Source organism: Schistocerca piceifrons, chromosome 8, assembly GCF_021461385.2.
Source record: "Schistocerca piceifrons isolate TAMUIC-IGC-003096 chromosome 8, iqSchPice1.1, whole genome shotgun sequence".
Lineage (NCBI taxonomy): Eukaryota > Metazoa > Arthropoda > Insecta > Orthoptera > Acrididae > Schistocerca > Schistocerca piceifrons.
In genome coordinates, this window is record NC_060145.1 from 14,754,350 (window position 1) to 14,771,727 (window position 17,378).

The 17,378-nt window shown below is 40.2% G+C and overlaps 1 protein-coding gene across 1 annotated transcript in view; it reads left to right on the forward strand.

The window, feature by feature from the left end:
• Positions 1 to 380: 380 nt before the first annotated feature.
• LOC124711171 (restriction of telomere capping protein 5) overlaps positions 381 to 17,378 on the forward strand; it is a 69,569-nt gene continuing 52,571 nt past the window's right edge. The window contains exons 1-5 of the mRNA XM_047241095.1: positions 381 to 590; positions 1,034 to 1,096; positions 1,387 to 1,557; positions 2,331 to 2,480; positions 4,289 to 4,438. Of these exons, the coding sequence (XP_047097051.1) occupies positions 471 to 590; positions 1,034 to 1,096; positions 1,387 to 1,557; positions 2,331 to 2,480; positions 4,289 to 4,438 (654 nt within the window). The 5' untranslated portion in view covers positions 381 to 470. The remainder of the gene's footprint in view (positions 591 to 1,033; positions 1,097 to 1,386; positions 1,558 to 2,330; positions 2,481 to 4,288; positions 4,439 to 17,378) is intronic.

Here is a 17,378-nt window from a genome sequence, read left to right on the forward strand (position 1 = left end):
ACAGAGGCTGAGTTAAAATTCGGGATACTTACAGTGTGCCGAACCCCGAAAGCCACAGCTTAAAACCCGAAATTCATCGGCGTGTAGCGAATGTAATTCAGAATACCGGTAAGTGTGTAAGTCGGTTAATAGACTTGCTCGGTTTCTTTTTCAAGTTTGAAAATTATTTTGCTGCGGTTTCGAATTACAGTAGATATGATCCTACCAGGGACATTCTGAACGTTCGGTGTTAGTTTTTATTGTCCATGTTCATCACGCTGCGTCCTATGGCTATCCATGCAGATGTACCGTTAGTGTGTTGCGAGTTCGCTCCGCAGTACGTGGGTTCCGCAATCTTTTTGACGTAGTTCGTTCATTCTCCACAGGTGACGACGCTGTAGCTCTTGTTCTGCCAACCAACGCTTGCAGTTGGAGTTCGGCGGCGCGGCAGGGAACATCGGCGGGAGGAAGCAGCAGAAGCAAGCGGGGGTATGGGGAACCATCACAGCCACGACGTCCTCCTGCAAAATTCTCTCCCCAGGAACAACTCTGGATCTGATCTTCACGACAAGACCCCGACACAATTAGTGCCCATTGACAAATTAGCTAAGGTAAAGCTCAAGGAAGTGCTTCAAACAGCTGTTTCTTTGTTTGCGAATACTCTCTCGCTAGTGGTTTGGTTTCAAACGTAACGGCTTTGTTACCCATGCGTCTCGTGTGTTTTTCCCGTCATATAGATAATGGTTTTTAACGCGACCCACAACACTGGAGATGAATGTGAAGGTATAAACGTGAGTGTGAAGTGAATGATTTCTGCGACGTGTGAAATGTGGCCTTAGTGGGACAACAGCTGTGGGACGCTTGATTACGTGGGAGAAAGTTTCTAATTTGTTTCGTGCTGGGTGAGGAATAACGCGTTGGTTTACGGCGTGTGCTTTTGAATCCAGCTCAAGGCTACGCAAGAGAGTTGTACCTACTTCGTGGTTATTAGATGTGCACAACTGAATTGTGCTAACGAATGTGGTTTTTAATTTTAATTTTTTTTAATTTTTAGATTCTTGCCCAGAAGAGTTTAGAAGAAGATTCGGTGCAAGGAATTACGAGCCGAATATTCACTGTAAGTTAACATTTTTCTCAATGAAATATATTTGTTTTGTATGTAATTATTTTTTTTCCTTTTTTCATCCCGTGTCCCAAGCGTGTTTTGTTTTGTTGTCAAGTTTGTGTAATGTTTTTTGTAGAGCTGCTTGTTTTGCACTGCGACTGCAACAACAACATAATACCAAACTACTAGCAGCGCTAGACACTTAGCTTGCAGTTAAAGCATTTATTTCATTTTTAAAACTACACCAGTCGCTACGTGCCTTTAATTGTAATGTCTGTACTTTTTTCTGTTTTTAAATTTAGAAATATGTGTTCCCGCGATATCCAGATTTATCCCAACGGCTGTTCTTGTTCTTCCATTCCTCCGCTGGCCCCCAAAAACATGAGTGGCTTAGCCAAACAACATTCAAACAACAGGCCGAAAGATTTCTTGGCGTTCTGGCTGATGAGCGACAGATTGAGATATATGTCAAGGTGAGTAACTTCTAATTTATGTAAAGACGTAAGTGTTTTAAATTGCATGCCAAGTGTGTTGTCTGTATGATCGATATAATTTTTAATGTACATTAAATACTCAGTGCAAACTAAGAAAAACACGAGATTGAATGCTAGTTAATAACTAGACAGACGGGATTTCAATTCCTGTTTAAGAAGTTGGCTTGTTTGACTCATATTATTGTCGCTAGTATCAGATAACAAGTGGTTTCCCAACTTCAAACTCCCTTTTCCCAATATTACACTACGGAAATTTCTAGTGACATGTTTACTTGCAGTTGCCTCAAACTATTGTTAGAAATTTCTGTGTGGTTCTGTAATTATAAGCCATTATTACTTCTATTTTGTGTGTCAGTAAACCACTTATCTTTTGTAAAGCTCATATTAATATAATTTAAATAGCCACTATATTTATGTTTAATCAACAAAGGAACCATGTTTCTTTGAGCCGTTTTGGAAATGGCTTTGATCATTTGAAATTTTATATAGTCTAATCAAGACAATAAAATAGTATGAGGAGAAGTACCCTAACCATTCGAAGGTAAAGTTAAAACCTTTTCAAGTGGATGGTAAAGTTTGTGGACTCAGTCAGGAGTGACCAAACATTGAGATAAAAAATTTGATGAAAGAAAACACCCCGTAGTTCCCTATGTGGTGAAATATAATCCTGTTGTGATACACATTTTATGTTCATGCTTGTTATGTGTAACTAACATTTTCAGTGAAATGAATTTTGTTCTTTTGAAGTGCAGATGTATTCATCCGATGGCAATGAGGTGACACAAGAAAATTTTAGAGATCTGCTTATGGCTGCATATCGTTTAGCAATGGATCATTATCCTGAAGGCTCTGTTACGTGCAAGAGACTCTACCACACCTTGCAGGCTGTTATTGATTCTGCTGTAAGTTACTGGTATTTTTGACAGTTAGCAGATTTACCTTACACAATACAATGTTTTTGTTTTTATTTTACAGTTTGGATATCAATAAAGAAAAATCTATTGTAGATGGTGTGAATTTATCCAGTTATGCATTTCAACTGAAATTAAATGTTGGTAAACAGAGATCACATTAAAAATGACTGTGTGTGTGTGTGTGTGTGTGTGTGTGTGTGTGTGTGTGTGTGTGTGTGTGGGGTGGGGATATTGCAAAGTTGTGTTTTTTGAGTAATGGTATTTACTGCTACAAATTTTGTAACACTTCTTAAAGCAAACACTTGATGTTTTCAAAATTTTCCTCACTTCACTCAATAATTAATGCTATCCATGCTTATGCAACCTAAATTTAATCTAGTAAATTAGTGAGGAAGCTGATACTCAGGGGAAAAACACTGCCGCCCCTCACTTTGATTAGTTATATAGCTGCTGTTTATCTGCTATTGGTAATCTTAACATTTATTTGATGACTATTGTATTTGAAAAGAATATTTCCCTATATCTAACAGTGGAAACTCCAGGTTGGAATATAACCAAAACTAGGAAAAGACTAGATTGCTATTCACCTATAGATGACCTGTTGAGTTGGAGACACACACAAGAAAAAGACTGATACACATTATAGGCTTCCACCAAAGCCCTCCTCACCAAAGAACATGCACAATTCACAGAAGCAAGCACACTTGCTGGTGGTAGTGGACATGTGTGCATGAGGTATACTTGCTTTTTATGTGTGTGTGTGTGTGTGTTTCTTTGCTGAGGAAGGCTTTGGCCAAAGGCTGCAATGTGTAACAGTCTTTTTGTTGCGCCTGTCTGCAGCTCAACTTCGCATCTTGTGAGTAGTGCTCTATCCTTTTTCTGTTTACCTGTATCTGTAAATACTCTCATATTTTCTGTACAATATTACTTGCTGTACAGATTTACAGTGAGCCATGCTACTTGTCAAGTTACTAATAAAACTTTTCAGTCCTTGAATTTAAACATTCAGATAATTTAACACATGTTTTTAATTTTCTTTTGATTTGCAAGGGATTCCATATTTTTTGCTTTGTTAGGTGTGAGCTTGTTCAGAATCTTCCTTCCAGAGTACATAATTGCACTATGAATCCTAAAGAGAGAGACAATGTCTTCACAGCTTGTATTCAGTATATCATCGTTAAAAGAGGAATTGTGTTCGTATGTCACTCATTGTTGGGGGTGAGGGTAGTCTATTCAGATCACAGATAACCAAAGAGTTTGTGCCATTAATATCAGTTTAAAAAGCTTATGTTGCTTGCTGTCAATCATTGGGATTCAGCTACTGTTTCTATTACTCATGAAGGTTATTGCTTACTTTCATTAGAAGTGCTAACAATAATAAATTATATCCAAAGAGAATAGCTATAGTTCAGTTGGTGTAGGCTACTCCCTCACAGTTACAGTGGGCTGGGTACAGCAGCTTAATGTAACATTATTTTGTAAACTGTGTCAAAGCCTCTGTGTTGTCACAATTCTGTAGATGACATTTCTTTTTGTCTGCACTCATGCAGATGATCAGCAGTTTTTATGCATGTTCTGTATGTCATATTGTGTGCCATTAGAAAGGATGATATGTCATGTGTACATGTTACTGACACACAAACTGCGTAAGATGGTGTACTTTTTTCACTTGCTGCAGTATGCACAGTAATATCTGCCAAAGTACTATCATTTAGTCACATGTTGTGCATATTGAAAATATTATTTTGAGTTTCATGTTAATGATAAGTTGTTCCATTTTTCTTTCTGTTGAAAAGTTCCATCGTAAGAAGACACTGTCGGTGACATACCTGACGCACTGGATACAACAGCACTGTCCTCGCCTGACTGTGGGGCTGTTCCGCTTCGTGGTGCACGTCCTCAGTACAGCTTACAGGTCCCTGGGTCAAGACAACAATGGACCAGCGGTTAGTTGTCATTCACCATTGTAAGTCAAGGATATGAAAGTGAGCAACTTGAGGTACTGTAAGAAGTGTGTAGGGCTTTTAAAGTAAATTGATGTTATCAAGAACTTTCCTTTCTTATGCTGTTGCTTTAAAGGGTTTTTTGCTTTTGTACTTATAGTTGTTGCATAGAGGATCATAAAGGTTTCAACTTATGAAGAAATTTGTAATGCTAACTTTTCCATTTCTGTATCTGTTAGAACAAATGCATGGTGACAGTTGTCTTCATTCCTTCTCTTCATTGTTATTGTTAATTATTAACCCTTAACTACTATGGATGGTCTCTCAGACCACTACAGTTTTTTTGTCTTGTGATGTTTCACACACCCCTATGAGGTGAAGTAGACTCATATGTACCTTCCTACTGGATGGCAAGCTACACGTGCTCGAAATCTGGCATTGTCATTTCAATTTGTTTCTTATTTTTGGACCTTGAGAGGTGTCTCAGATGTACCATAGTGTTTGCGTGTTGCGTTTTTATTGATTGTTACCGTTTCTCTGTGGTGAGGAAGTTTAAGACATTCTATGCAACGTTTTCTGTGTGAGACAGATGCAGGCATTCAAGAACGCCTTGGTGAATTCTCAGATGAAGATTTTGATGGTAGTAATAATGTTTTTGAGTATTTAGTGATCACGATACTAACTGGGAGAAGAAAACTGAAAGTGATGAAGATGTCATAGGTGGTGGTGGTGGTGGTGGTGGTGGTGGTGGAGGAGGAGGAGGAGGCGGCTATCTGAGAGATCCCTCCGTAGCAATTATGTTCCTGTCAACATCCACTGTACCTGCTTAAATATGTGGCCATAACTTTTGCATTTAATTTGCAAGTGTATAGAATCTCTAGCATTGTTTAAAAACTATTAATATACTTGTTTTCTGTTGTTCAAATGTCTCTAGGAAATTAAACCACAGTATGTCTGTGAATGTAATGCAGTGTTTTGTTATAAAAGTAGTAGTATAAAACCAGTTAAGAAACACTGTGATTGAATGTAATAACACTGGTATTACCAAGGGCAAGCACACTTTGTTAGGTGCTGTAAATTTTGCTGATTGTAGCATGTGACAGTGTGTGTAGTAGTGGGAGGGGGAGGGAAAGGCTGGTTGTGAGAGGCAACAGGATATACAATGCAGTATATTCTCAAAAATATATTATTATGACTTTGAGTTCCTCATTATTTTCAACAGTTTTCTAATCAAGAATTGTTGAGCACAGTCACTCTGTTCATGATATGAGCTGCTTTAGGAAGTAGAAATGTTCTGAAATAATTGTTAAAGTGCGATCATAAGATTTTGAAATTATTGTAGCAAATCAGTATTGGCAGTGTAAAACTATTGTCCATTTTTCTGCACCTATACCTTATCATTGGTGCTGCAGAAGTTAATGGGTCAGTGCTTTAGTGGTTAATGAATGGCGATTGAAGCAACATTTCAGTAGTACGTGCAGTATAAATGGTAAAAATAATTCTTTGGCATTTTTGTTGCTTTCATTTGGTCCTTTACAATGGTAAAAGCTGCAGTGTCTATTGATGCAACTGCAAAATATTCCAAAGAAAATGAGTTTCAGCCAAAACTGCCCATTGTAAGATCTATAAGAATACAGTGGTTACTTTATAGAAAGAGCAAAGAAACAGATGTAAAATGACGTTGGTTGAATGCAGGTGTTTTGTTTGGAATTTTGGTGACTGCCAGTAAATGACCATCTAAAAGTGGTCTCCTCACATACACACAAAAATCAGTGTTGCACAGTCCAGTCACAGTAATGTGAACCTGCCTAGGTTTGACGTCAACATGCAATAACCATTTGTAGATGTGTAATCGTCGTCGTCCAGAAAGTGAGTGATTTAAGTGACATCCAGAATGTCATGATCATTGCCCCTTGGGCCAAGTATAAGGTGGAAACCTTTCCAAAACAGCTGAGTTTGTAAACTGTTCACATGCCGCCATGGTTAAGTGTGCTATGCATAGTAAAATGGCACTATCAAAAACCGGCGCCGAGCACTGCAGTGCATCGTGGGTCATGGAGGACAAGAATGAACGTTGTCTGAAGGATGTATACCGGTGAATAGATGAGCAACTGACTGCGTATATGAACCAAGCGGCTACCAACAGTGTCTTCTCAATGACGTTTCAGTGAACATTGTTGTGAATGCTCCCCCACATAAGGCACCCTGGTTGACTGCTAGTCATCGGTGACAGCGGCTGAAATCTGTTAGCCAGTGCCTCGACTGGACTTCCGGTGAGTGGTGACAGGTAGCCTTTTCAGATGAATCACATTTGCGTTCTATTGGACTGATGGCCGTTGGTGCGTAAGGCATGAAATGTTTAGAAGCAGACGCTCTGCAATAACTGTTGGAAGTATCCATGTCAGGAGAGGGAGCATTATCACATGGGGAGTGTTTTCATGGCATTCCCTAGATGATATCATTCTGGTAGGCTTAATGGATCAACACAAGTATGCATCTATTTATTTCCCCTCACCATGATAGCATCTACCAGGAGGACTGTGCAGTGTGTCACACAGCTCTGTTATGTGCATTGTTCAGAGATCACAAGGATGAATTTACCATACTCCCCTGGCCACTAAACTCACCTGATTTAAACCCAGTTGAGAATCTGTGGGACCACCTCGATCCTGCTACTTGCACTGTGGATCCTCACCCAAGAAACCTAGCCCAGCTGGCCACGGCACTGTAGTTAGCATGGCTCCACATCCCTGTCGGGACCAACCGGAATATCATTGACTCTCTTCCAGCACATCTCGCAGCGGTCTGTACTGCAAAAGATAATTATTCAGGCTTTTGACAGGTAGTGACATTAATGTGACTGGACAGTGTAGACCCAGTTGTTCTGGACGGCTCATGTTGGAGGGTGCCACAGGGAAGTGTGATGTGGCTGCTTTTGTTTCAAGCTATATACATAAATGATCTGACAGACGGGGTGACCAGCAATTTATGGCTGTTAGCTGGTGACGCCGTGGTGTACGGGAAGATGTCGTCGTCGAGTGACTGTAGGAGGATACAGGATGACTTAGATAGCATTCTGTATGCTGTGACGAATGTCAGATTTCTCTTAGTGTGAAGTTTTGTAAATTAAAATCATATGGGTAGGAAAAACAGCATTTAAGCAGAGTAGAGTTGACAGCACTTCATTGTTTGTACACGGATTGTTTATATCTTTAAGTTCGATGGTATTCTTACATACTTCAGAGTAGAAGTGAACAGTAGGTTATTATTTATCTGTTTTTGTTGTAAGAGTCTGTGTATTGTTAGATTGTTTGTGTTAGATTAGTTCAATTACTTGGGTTAATATTTCACTACCTGTAGTTTAGACCATAGTCGATGATGGATAAGTTTGTTGTGTATGGATGCAGGTGAAAATGGCCACTGCCCGTAAGTCACTGGAGGTGTTGTTGGCCTCGTTTGACAGTCTTCAAGCTACTGGGTTGAGGTGGTATTGGGGCATCTGAGATGAATGCTTTACTTATTCTGGAGCCTACAGCATTGCCACTGCATCTTCAGTTTTGCACATCGCAGCCAGTACCTATCGGCAATTGATGAAAAGTGAAGGGATCACAGATCTCTGGGTGGAAAGCAAAAGTGGCTACTGGCCACTTTGCTGTCCCGTTACTACATCTTTCTTCTTCTTCCCTAAAAAAATATGGGTGGTATTGCCTGCTGCTGAAAGTACATTTGAGGCAGCACAGGATGCCTCTCCTCTTGGTATTGTGGCCAACCTTCCTGAGAGGTCCAGACAAGTACAAAGGGTGGGGTTGCTTGTCATTGGGAGCTCCAGTGTTAGGTGGCTGATGGAACGCCCCAGGAATGTAACTGGCAGGCCAGGTAAGAAGGCACGGGGTCTCATCAGAGATGTGGAGGTGGCTCTGATGGCAGCAATTGAACACACTGGGTGCAAATTGTGGCTCATGTCGGCTATAAGGATACGGTCCGCCTGGGTTCAGAGACCATCATCCGTTTTTACAGGCGACTAGCTGATTTGGTGAAGACAATTAGACCTGACTTTGGGGTGGGAGTAGAGTTGTTGGTTCACAGCATCATTCTCAGAACCAATTGTGATCCTCTAGTTTGGAGCAAAGTGGAAGGTTTAAACCAGAGGCTCTGACGAATCTGCGATGGTATCGGATGCAAATTTCTTGCCCTCCTCGTTCAGGCGAAGAGTTGTAGGGTCCCTTAATAGGCCAGGTAAACACTACATGCAGAAAGCGATTACTAGGGTAATGGAGCACATGTGGGATGCAAATGTGGGTTTTTAGTATAGAGAAATCTGTCCATAGGCCCAGTAGGATGTGTTCAGATTCCAGGCGGGGTAGCAGTCATCTTGGAACTATCTCGCTTAGAAACAGAAAAGTGCCCATGTGGTACTAGGAACAGAAAGTTGGCTGAAACCAGATGTCAACAGGAATGAAATTCTAAATTTTGATTGGAATTCATATTGCAAAGATATGCCGAGTGCTGGTGGTGGAGGCTTGTTTATAGCCATAAAAAACACAATATCGTCTAGTGAGATTAGTAGAGATTTCAAATGCAAAATAATTTAGATGAAGACAAGTGTTAAAGGTTGATCAAACATAATCATTGGATGCTTTTATAGACCTCCTACCTCAGGAGTTTTGGCGGGACAGATGAGGCGAAACTCGGAGAAAATTTCATGTAAACTTCTTGGTCATTTTGTGGGATTAGGTGGAGTCATCCACTTATGAGCCATAGCTTGAGATATGAGTGTTTTGGGTTGCTAGCAGGGACAGGGAATTGTGTCATAGTGTTTTCAATGTCTTACCTAAAAATTATCTTAATCAGAGAACCAGCTCATGACGGTAACATCTTAAATCTGCTGGGGACACAGACCCAAACTTTCTGACACAGTTAGTGTAGGACAGGGAATCTGCAGTCATGAGGCCATTATACCGTCACTTAATATGGCTGTGAATAGGAATACAAAGAAAGATGGGAAGTTCTTATTGCTTAGCAAGAGGGACGAGAGAGATTTCAGATTGTATGGGTGCTCGACTCAAAAAGTTCATCCCCCGCACTGACAACATCAAGTATCAGTGGACAAAGATCAAAGCATTGTGCAGTACAATCTATACAGGTATGTCCCAAGCAAAGTTGTGAGGAGTGGAAAAGATCCATCGTGATTTGACAGCCATCTTAGAAAGCTGCTACGAAAACAAAAAGATCTTCACTGTGAACCCAAAATTCACGTAAGGAATGCTGTGTGAGAAATGTTGAGCAGTTCAAAAGTAAAATTTTGTCTAGTGACTTGACAGAAGCACCAAGAAGTTTTGGTCCTCTAGTTAAATCAGTAAATGATGGGAGGCGTGTGTCCGGATGTTCTGTGACCACGATGGCATTGAAACAGAGGTAACAGAAAAGGCAGAAATACTACATGTCTTTTTCCAAAACTGTTTCACAGAAGAAGATCACACTGTAGTGCGTCATGTAAACTGTCACACGAACGACAAAATTGGCTGATATTGAAATAAGTGTCCATGGGACAGAAAAGCAACTGAAATCACTCGAGACAGGAAAGGCTGCTGGATGCCTAAAATTCTGCACGGAGCATGTGAAAGACCTTCCCTCCCTGGTACCGTAGGTCTTTGGAGGAACGAAGTGTTCCTGATGATTTGAAACAGGTGGAGTTCATCCCTGTTGTCAGGAAGGTAGTAAAATGCAGGAACACTTGCATAGGATCTGTGCTTGGTGCAGCTAGTGGCAGTTGAGTTGACCTCAACATAAAGAAATGTAACATACTACATAAGACAGTAAGACCCTTGACTGGATGTTTACGTGGTTACAGAACAGTCACTGGAGGAAGTTACTTCCTTAAATTATCTAAGAGTATGTGTGTGGACATCCCCCCCCCCCCCCCCCCCCCCCTCCCCCATATGAACCATAGACCTTGCCGTTGGTGGGGAGGCTTGTGTGCCTCAGCGATACAGATAGCCGTACCGTAGGTGCAACCACAAGGGGGGGTATCTGTTGAGAGGCCAGACGAATGTGTGGTTCCTGAAGAGAGGCAGCAGCCTTTTCAGTAGTTGCAGGGGCAACAGTCTGGATGATTGACTGATCTAGCCTTGTAACACTAACCAAAAACGGCCTTGCTGTGCTGGTACTGCAAACGGCTGAAAGCAAGGGGAAACTACAGCCGTAATTTTTCCCGAGGGCATGCAGTTTTACTGTATGGTTAAATGATGATGGCGTCCTCTTGGGTAAAATATTACGGAGGTAAAATAGTCCCCCATTCGGATCTCCGGGCGGGGACTACTCAGGAGGACGTCGTTATCAGGAGAAAGAAAACTGGCTTTCTACGGATCGGAGTGTGGAATGTCAGATCCTTAATCGGGCAGATAGGTTAGAAAATTTAAAAAGGGAAATGGATAAGTTAAGGTTAGGTATAGTGGAAATTAGCGAAGTTCGGTGGCAGGAGGAACAAGACTTTTGGTCAGGTGAATACAGGGTTATAAATACAAAATCAAATATGGGTAATGCAGGAGTAGGTTTAATAATGAATAACAAAATTGGAGTGCAGGAAAGCTACTACAAACAGCATAGTGAACGCATTATTGTGGCCAAGATAGACACGAAGCCCACGCCTACTACAGTAGTACAAGTTTATATGTCAACTAGCTCTGCAGATGACGACAAAATTGAAGAAATGTGTGATGAGATAAAAGAAATTATTTAGATAGTGAAGCGAAATGAAAATTTAATAGTTATGGGTGACTGGAGTTACAGTAGGAAAAGGAAGAGAAGGAAACATAGTAGGTGAATATGGATTGGGGGTAAGAATTGAAAGAGGAAGCTGCCTGGTAGAATTTTGCACAGAGCAAAACTTAATCATAGCTAACACTTGGTTCAAGAATCATAAAAGAAGGTTATATACATGGAAGAAGCCTTGAGATACTGACAGGTTTCATATAGATTATATAATGGTAAGACAGAGATTTAGGAACCAGGTTTTAAATCGTAAGACATTTCCAGGGGCAGATGTGGACTCTGGCCAAAATCTATGAATAGTAGATTAAAACTGAAGAAATTGCAAAAAGGTGGGAATTTAAGGAGATGGGACCTGGATAAACTGACTAAACCAGAGGTTGTACAGAGTTTCAAGGGGAGCATAATGGAACAATTGACAAGAATGGGGGAAAGAAATACAGTAGAAGAAGAATGGGTGGCATTGAGGGATGAAGTAGTGAAGGCAGCAGGGGATCACGTAGGTAAAAGACGAGGGCTAGTAGAAATCCTTGGGTGACAGAAGAAATATTGAATTTAATTGATGAAAGGAGAAAATATAAAAATGGAGTAAATGAAGCAGGCAAAAAGGGATACAAACATCTCAAAAATGGGATGGCTAGAGGACAAATGTAAGGATGTAGAAGCTTATCTCACTAGGGGTAAGATAGATACTGCCTACAGGAAAATTAGAGACCTTTGGAGAAAAGAAAACCACTTGTATGAATACCAAGAGCTCAGATGGAAACCAGTTGTAAGCAAAGAAGGGAAAGCAGAAAGGTGGAAGGAGTGTGTGTGATTTTTTATATATATATATATATATATATATATATATATATATATATATGGTCTATGCAAGGGCGAGGTACTTGAGGGCAATATTATGGAAATGGAAGAGGATGTATATGAAGATGAAATGGGAGATATGATACTGCGTGAAGAGTGCTGTGACAGAGCACAAAAGACCTAAGTCGAAACAAGGCCCCGTGAGTAGACAACATTCCATTAGAACTACTGACAGGCTTGAGAGAGCCAATTCTGACAATACTCTACCATCTGGTGAGCAAAATGTATGAGATAGGCAAAATACCCTCAGACTTCAAGAAGAATATAGTAATTCCAATCCCAAAGAAAGCAGGTGTTGACAGATGTGAAAATTACCGAACAATCAGTTTAATAAGTCACGGCTGCAAAATACTAATGTGAATTCTTTACAGACGAATGGAAAATCTGGTAGAAGCGGACCTCGGGGAAGATCAGTTGGGATTCCGTAGAAATATTGAAACACATGAGGCAATACTGACCCTACGACTTATCTTAGGAGCTAGATTAAGAAAAGGCAAACCTACGTTTCTAGCATTTGTAGACTTAGAGAAAGCTTTTGACAATGTTGATTGGAATACTCTCTTTCAAATTCTGAAGGTGGCAGGGGTAAAATACAGGGAGCGAAAGGCTATTTACAACTTGTACAGAAACCAGATGGCAGTTATAAGAGTCGAGGGGCATGAAAGAGAAGCAGCGGTTGGGAAGGGAGTGAGACAGGGTTGTAGCCTCTCCCTGATGTTATTCAATCTGTATATTGAGCAAGCAGTAAAGGAAACAAAAGAAAAATTCGGAGTAGGTATTAAAATCTATGGAGAAGAAATAAAAACTTTGAGGTTCGCCGATGACATTGTAATTCTGTCAGAGACAGCAAAGGACTTGGAAGAGCAGTTGAATGGAATGGACAGTGTCTTGAAAGGAGGATATAAGATGACCATCAACAAAAGCAAAACGAGGATAATGGAATGTAGTCTAATTAAGTCGGGTGATGCTGAGGGAATTAGATTAGGAAATGAGGCACTTAAAGTAGTAAAGGAGTTTTGCTATTTGGGGAGCAAAATAACTGATGATGGTCGAAGTAGAGAGGATATAAAATGTGGACTGGTAATGGCAAGGAAAGCGTTTGTGAAGAAGAGAAATTTGTTAACATCGAGTATAGATTTAAGTGTCAGGAAGTCGTTTCTGAAAGTATTTGTATGGAGTGTAGCCATGTATGGAAGTGAAACATGGATAATAAATAGTTTGGACAAGAAGAGAATAGAAGCTTTCGAAATGTGGTGCTACAGAAGAATGCTGAAGATTGGATGGGTAGATCACATAACTAATAAGGAGGTATTGAATAGAATTGGGGAGAAGAGGAGCTTGTGGCACAACTTGACTAAAAGAAGGGATCGGTTGGTAGGACATGTTCTGAGACATCGAGGGATCACCAATTCAGTATTGGAGGGCAGCATGGATGGTAAAAATCGTAGAGGGAGACGAAGAGATGAATACACTAAGCAGATTCAGAAGGATGTAGTCTGCAGTTAGGTACTGGGAGATGAAGAAGCTTGCACAGGATAGAGTAGCATGGAGAGCTGCATCAAACCAGTCTCAGGACTGAAGACCACAACAACAACATGTGTGTGGACAGTTTAAAATGGAATGGCCACAGAAATTTAATCGTAGGAAAGACATGTCAGACTGAGATCTATCAGAAGAATCTTCGGGAAATTGAATTCATCAACAAAATGAGTTTGCTTACAAAACTGTCATTTGATAATACTTTATTTCTCATTGGTTGGCATCTGTACCAGATAGGATTGCTAAAATAAATAGGGAAGACCCAAAGGATATTAGTGTGTTTTGTTGCAGTTTCGTTTAGTAAGCACAAGCGTCTCAGAGGTGACCAACCAACTGCAGTGGCAGAAGCTACAAGAGAGACATTCTGCATAGTTATGTGGTTTACTGTTAAAGTTCTGAGAGTTTAAGTTACTAGAAGAGTCAACTAACATATTGCTTCTTTCTCTATATATTTCATGATGAGACTGAAGATAAAAGTAGAGAGATTTGAGCCCTCATGAAGGCTTACTGGCAACTGTTCTTCCTGCTAATTATTTGTGATTGGAATGGGAAAGAAAGGAAGTGACAGTGATTAGAATGTACCTCCTGATGTGCACCACAGAGTGATTTGCAGGATATAAATGTAGGTGGAGAATACATTGTTAGTAGTGTGCTACTTGACACACCTCATGTGGATTAAATATTGTCGTGTGACATTGCAAAACAATATAAAATGGATCGTGTTAATAAGGCCTTTTGTAGGGGATGCGATTGATCAACTTCAGTTTATTGGAAGAATTCTAGGAAAGTGTAGCTAATCTGCAAGGGAGACCGAGTATTAGAAACTGTTTTATGGTCTGAAATGGGGAATCACTAGAGGGAAGAAGGCATTCTTTTCGCAAAATTCTATTAAGAAAGTTTAGAGCACAACCATGTTATGTAATGGATTGCAGAACAATTGTACTGCCACAGTCGTACATCTCACGTAAGGACTTTGAAGAGAAGATAAGCTCGTGCAGAAGCACATAGACAGTCGGTTTTCCTCCACTCCAATTGTGGTTAGAGCTAGAGAGGGATTTACAGAAAGTGGTACAAGATCTTCTCCCCCGTGCATTGTATGGTGGCTTGTACACTGCGTAAGTAGATATAAAATTGGTGGAACCCTCTCAACCAGGATCTACTGGCAATACTTATATATAAATCTCTCCATTTTGAGATAATTTTATTTTTCTTTCACTGTATCATTTTATGGCCATAACACATCCCTCTCATTTTTTCTCTTACTCTCTTTTTTGTTTCTTTTTTAACTTGTCTGGGTGTTTCCTCTTATCCTCTTTTCTTTGCAGTGTATTTTACCTCTTTGGGTATCTAATCTAGTATAGTTTTTCACAATGAGGTTAGCACACATTGCTTTGGGGCAAACAAAGCATGACAGCACCTACATTTGTGTATTTGTGTTGTCAGTAATTGAAACCTACAATATTCTGCGATCACTTTTGATTGCCTGGAAATTGTTAATCACTTATTTATACACTTATGAATTGAAAAATTTGAGGTTCTCTTTTGCAGTGTTCAAAATTTTCACTAATTGTGTTACCCCCCCCCCTCCCCGCGTGTATTTGCTGTTCTTTAAATGGTTCTCGTTTGATGATTCTGTATGTGTCATTCTGCTTTTGGGCAATGTTTTTTCATGTCACGGGACAATGATTTAATTTCTTTCTCTTTTGCTGCATGCTGCTTGCAATGATAATGGATACCAGAAAGAGGTGAAGTATTAACGTGTTGCATGATACACATTTTTTGTCAGCAAGTCTTTGTTTTGAAAATGATTTTGGAGATGTGAAAACTAAAAATATTGTTACTTCGATGTAGGGGGGGAAAAAAATTATCCAGGAATTATCATAAATTGTGTAAGGTAATCACCATAAAGAGTAGAGCCAATTTTCTTCCTCATTCTGATCTTGCTTTCTGTCACGATTGGCCTATTCGACAATTACACATTAAATCTTACTCTTCCTACCTTAAAAAAAAATAAATAAATAAAGTTGTCATGTGGTGGTACTGGCATTCATTGCTAGTAGAGTCCTTGAAATAACTAGCTTTCGGCCTTAACATTTGGAAAGACATAATGTTTACACTGACATTTGACAAACTTGTCATTTGTTCCCAGAATTAACTTTCACTCTGCACCGATTCAAAAAATCATTAAATTGTCTGCCAGACTGGGATTCAGATCTCGGACCTATACCTTTCGCGTGTAAGCGCTTTACTGAATGATGTACCCGAGCACAGCTTGCCCTGGCAGTTTTACTTGTGCCAGTTTTAATCTGCTGGGAAGTTTCAAATCAGTGCACACTCTGCTGCTGAGTGAAAATTCGTTCTGGAAACTGCCCCCATAGGCTGTATCTAAGCTATTTTCCTGGCAATATCATTTCCTTTGGGAGTAGTAATAATGCAAGGTATGCAGAAGAACATCCATGAAGTTTGGAATGTAGAAGAGGTGCTGGTGGAAGTAAAATGGTATGGGCAGGTCATGCTTGGATGGCTGTCGGTAGAGCACTTGCCCACAAAAAGGCAAAGGTACCAGTCCAGCACAGAGTTTTAATCCGCTAGGATGCTTTTGCCATTTGTTTTTGCAAGTGCATGTATAATTGCAGTTCCCAGATTTTTGTAGCAACCACCAAGTTAGTACCTGAAAATATAAGCTCCTATTGGCCAAGTCATACAACTACCTTACCCTGAGGTAAAACGTTGGCTCGTATCCAGGGATATCTCAATACACACATTGTGCTGTGGACTTCAAGAACACACACATCAGAGGAAAATTGATTGAGAACTACACTTTACCCACATTTCTATATTTTCCTCAATTCTAGATGCAGCAAGCAGTCTCGGGGACATGCTACCTGCTGTGGGAGTAACTGAGAGTTAACTTTTATGTTGGAAGAATAGCTATCCTATTGTCTTGGTGAAGTAATGAGTAGTATGTGCCATTAATTTTGTTAGACCTACTGTTGAACGGTCTCTGTGACTTTGCATAAAAGACGGCCAAGGTACCAGGTTTCAGTGCATGCGAATTGAGGTCAAAGTGTGGAGCACTTCAATTCCAAATCAAACATGTATCGGGATTTCTCACAAGTCACAGTGGTGACCTGTTCTGACCTAAACTGCCATTTGCCTAGCTGGAATATAGATACAGAATTACGTACTTCAGTTTAGGTAGACCACACAAATTGCAGTCAGTCTTTGGCCAAGCCAATCGGCCTCCCCCATCTTCTTTGAACCACATATTCTTCTCCAGCTGTTCCCGTTGTACTCGTATCATTTGTAATCTTGTCAATCCATCTCAGCTGTGGTCTTCCCCTTGATCTGTTGCCTCTGATGTCTTCTTCCACCAGTGCCCAGTAATCTGACTTCCTTGTCACATCATGTTCCCATACCACTTCAGTCTCCTCAAATTAATAACAGCCACAGTGCCAAACAATTTTTACAACTACTTCAGTTTACATTTGTTTGTTGTTTTCTAGTCATCTCCATCCTTCACTGGTCTAAAAATCTGTTTCAGGACAACATTCTCAAATTCAGGAGTTTTCTTTCCACCTTTTGTGTCGGAGCCTGCTCTTTGCTCCTTAGAAGACAATAGGTTGTATTACTGTCTTGCAGGTCCTAATCTTGGTGGATCTCAGTAGAAACCAGGACTTGAGCAACTTACTGGGCACAAACCTTGACATGTTCCCTGCTTGGATTCTTGCTATTATTTCCTGGTGTAACGCATTCATTCCACTGAGTACTG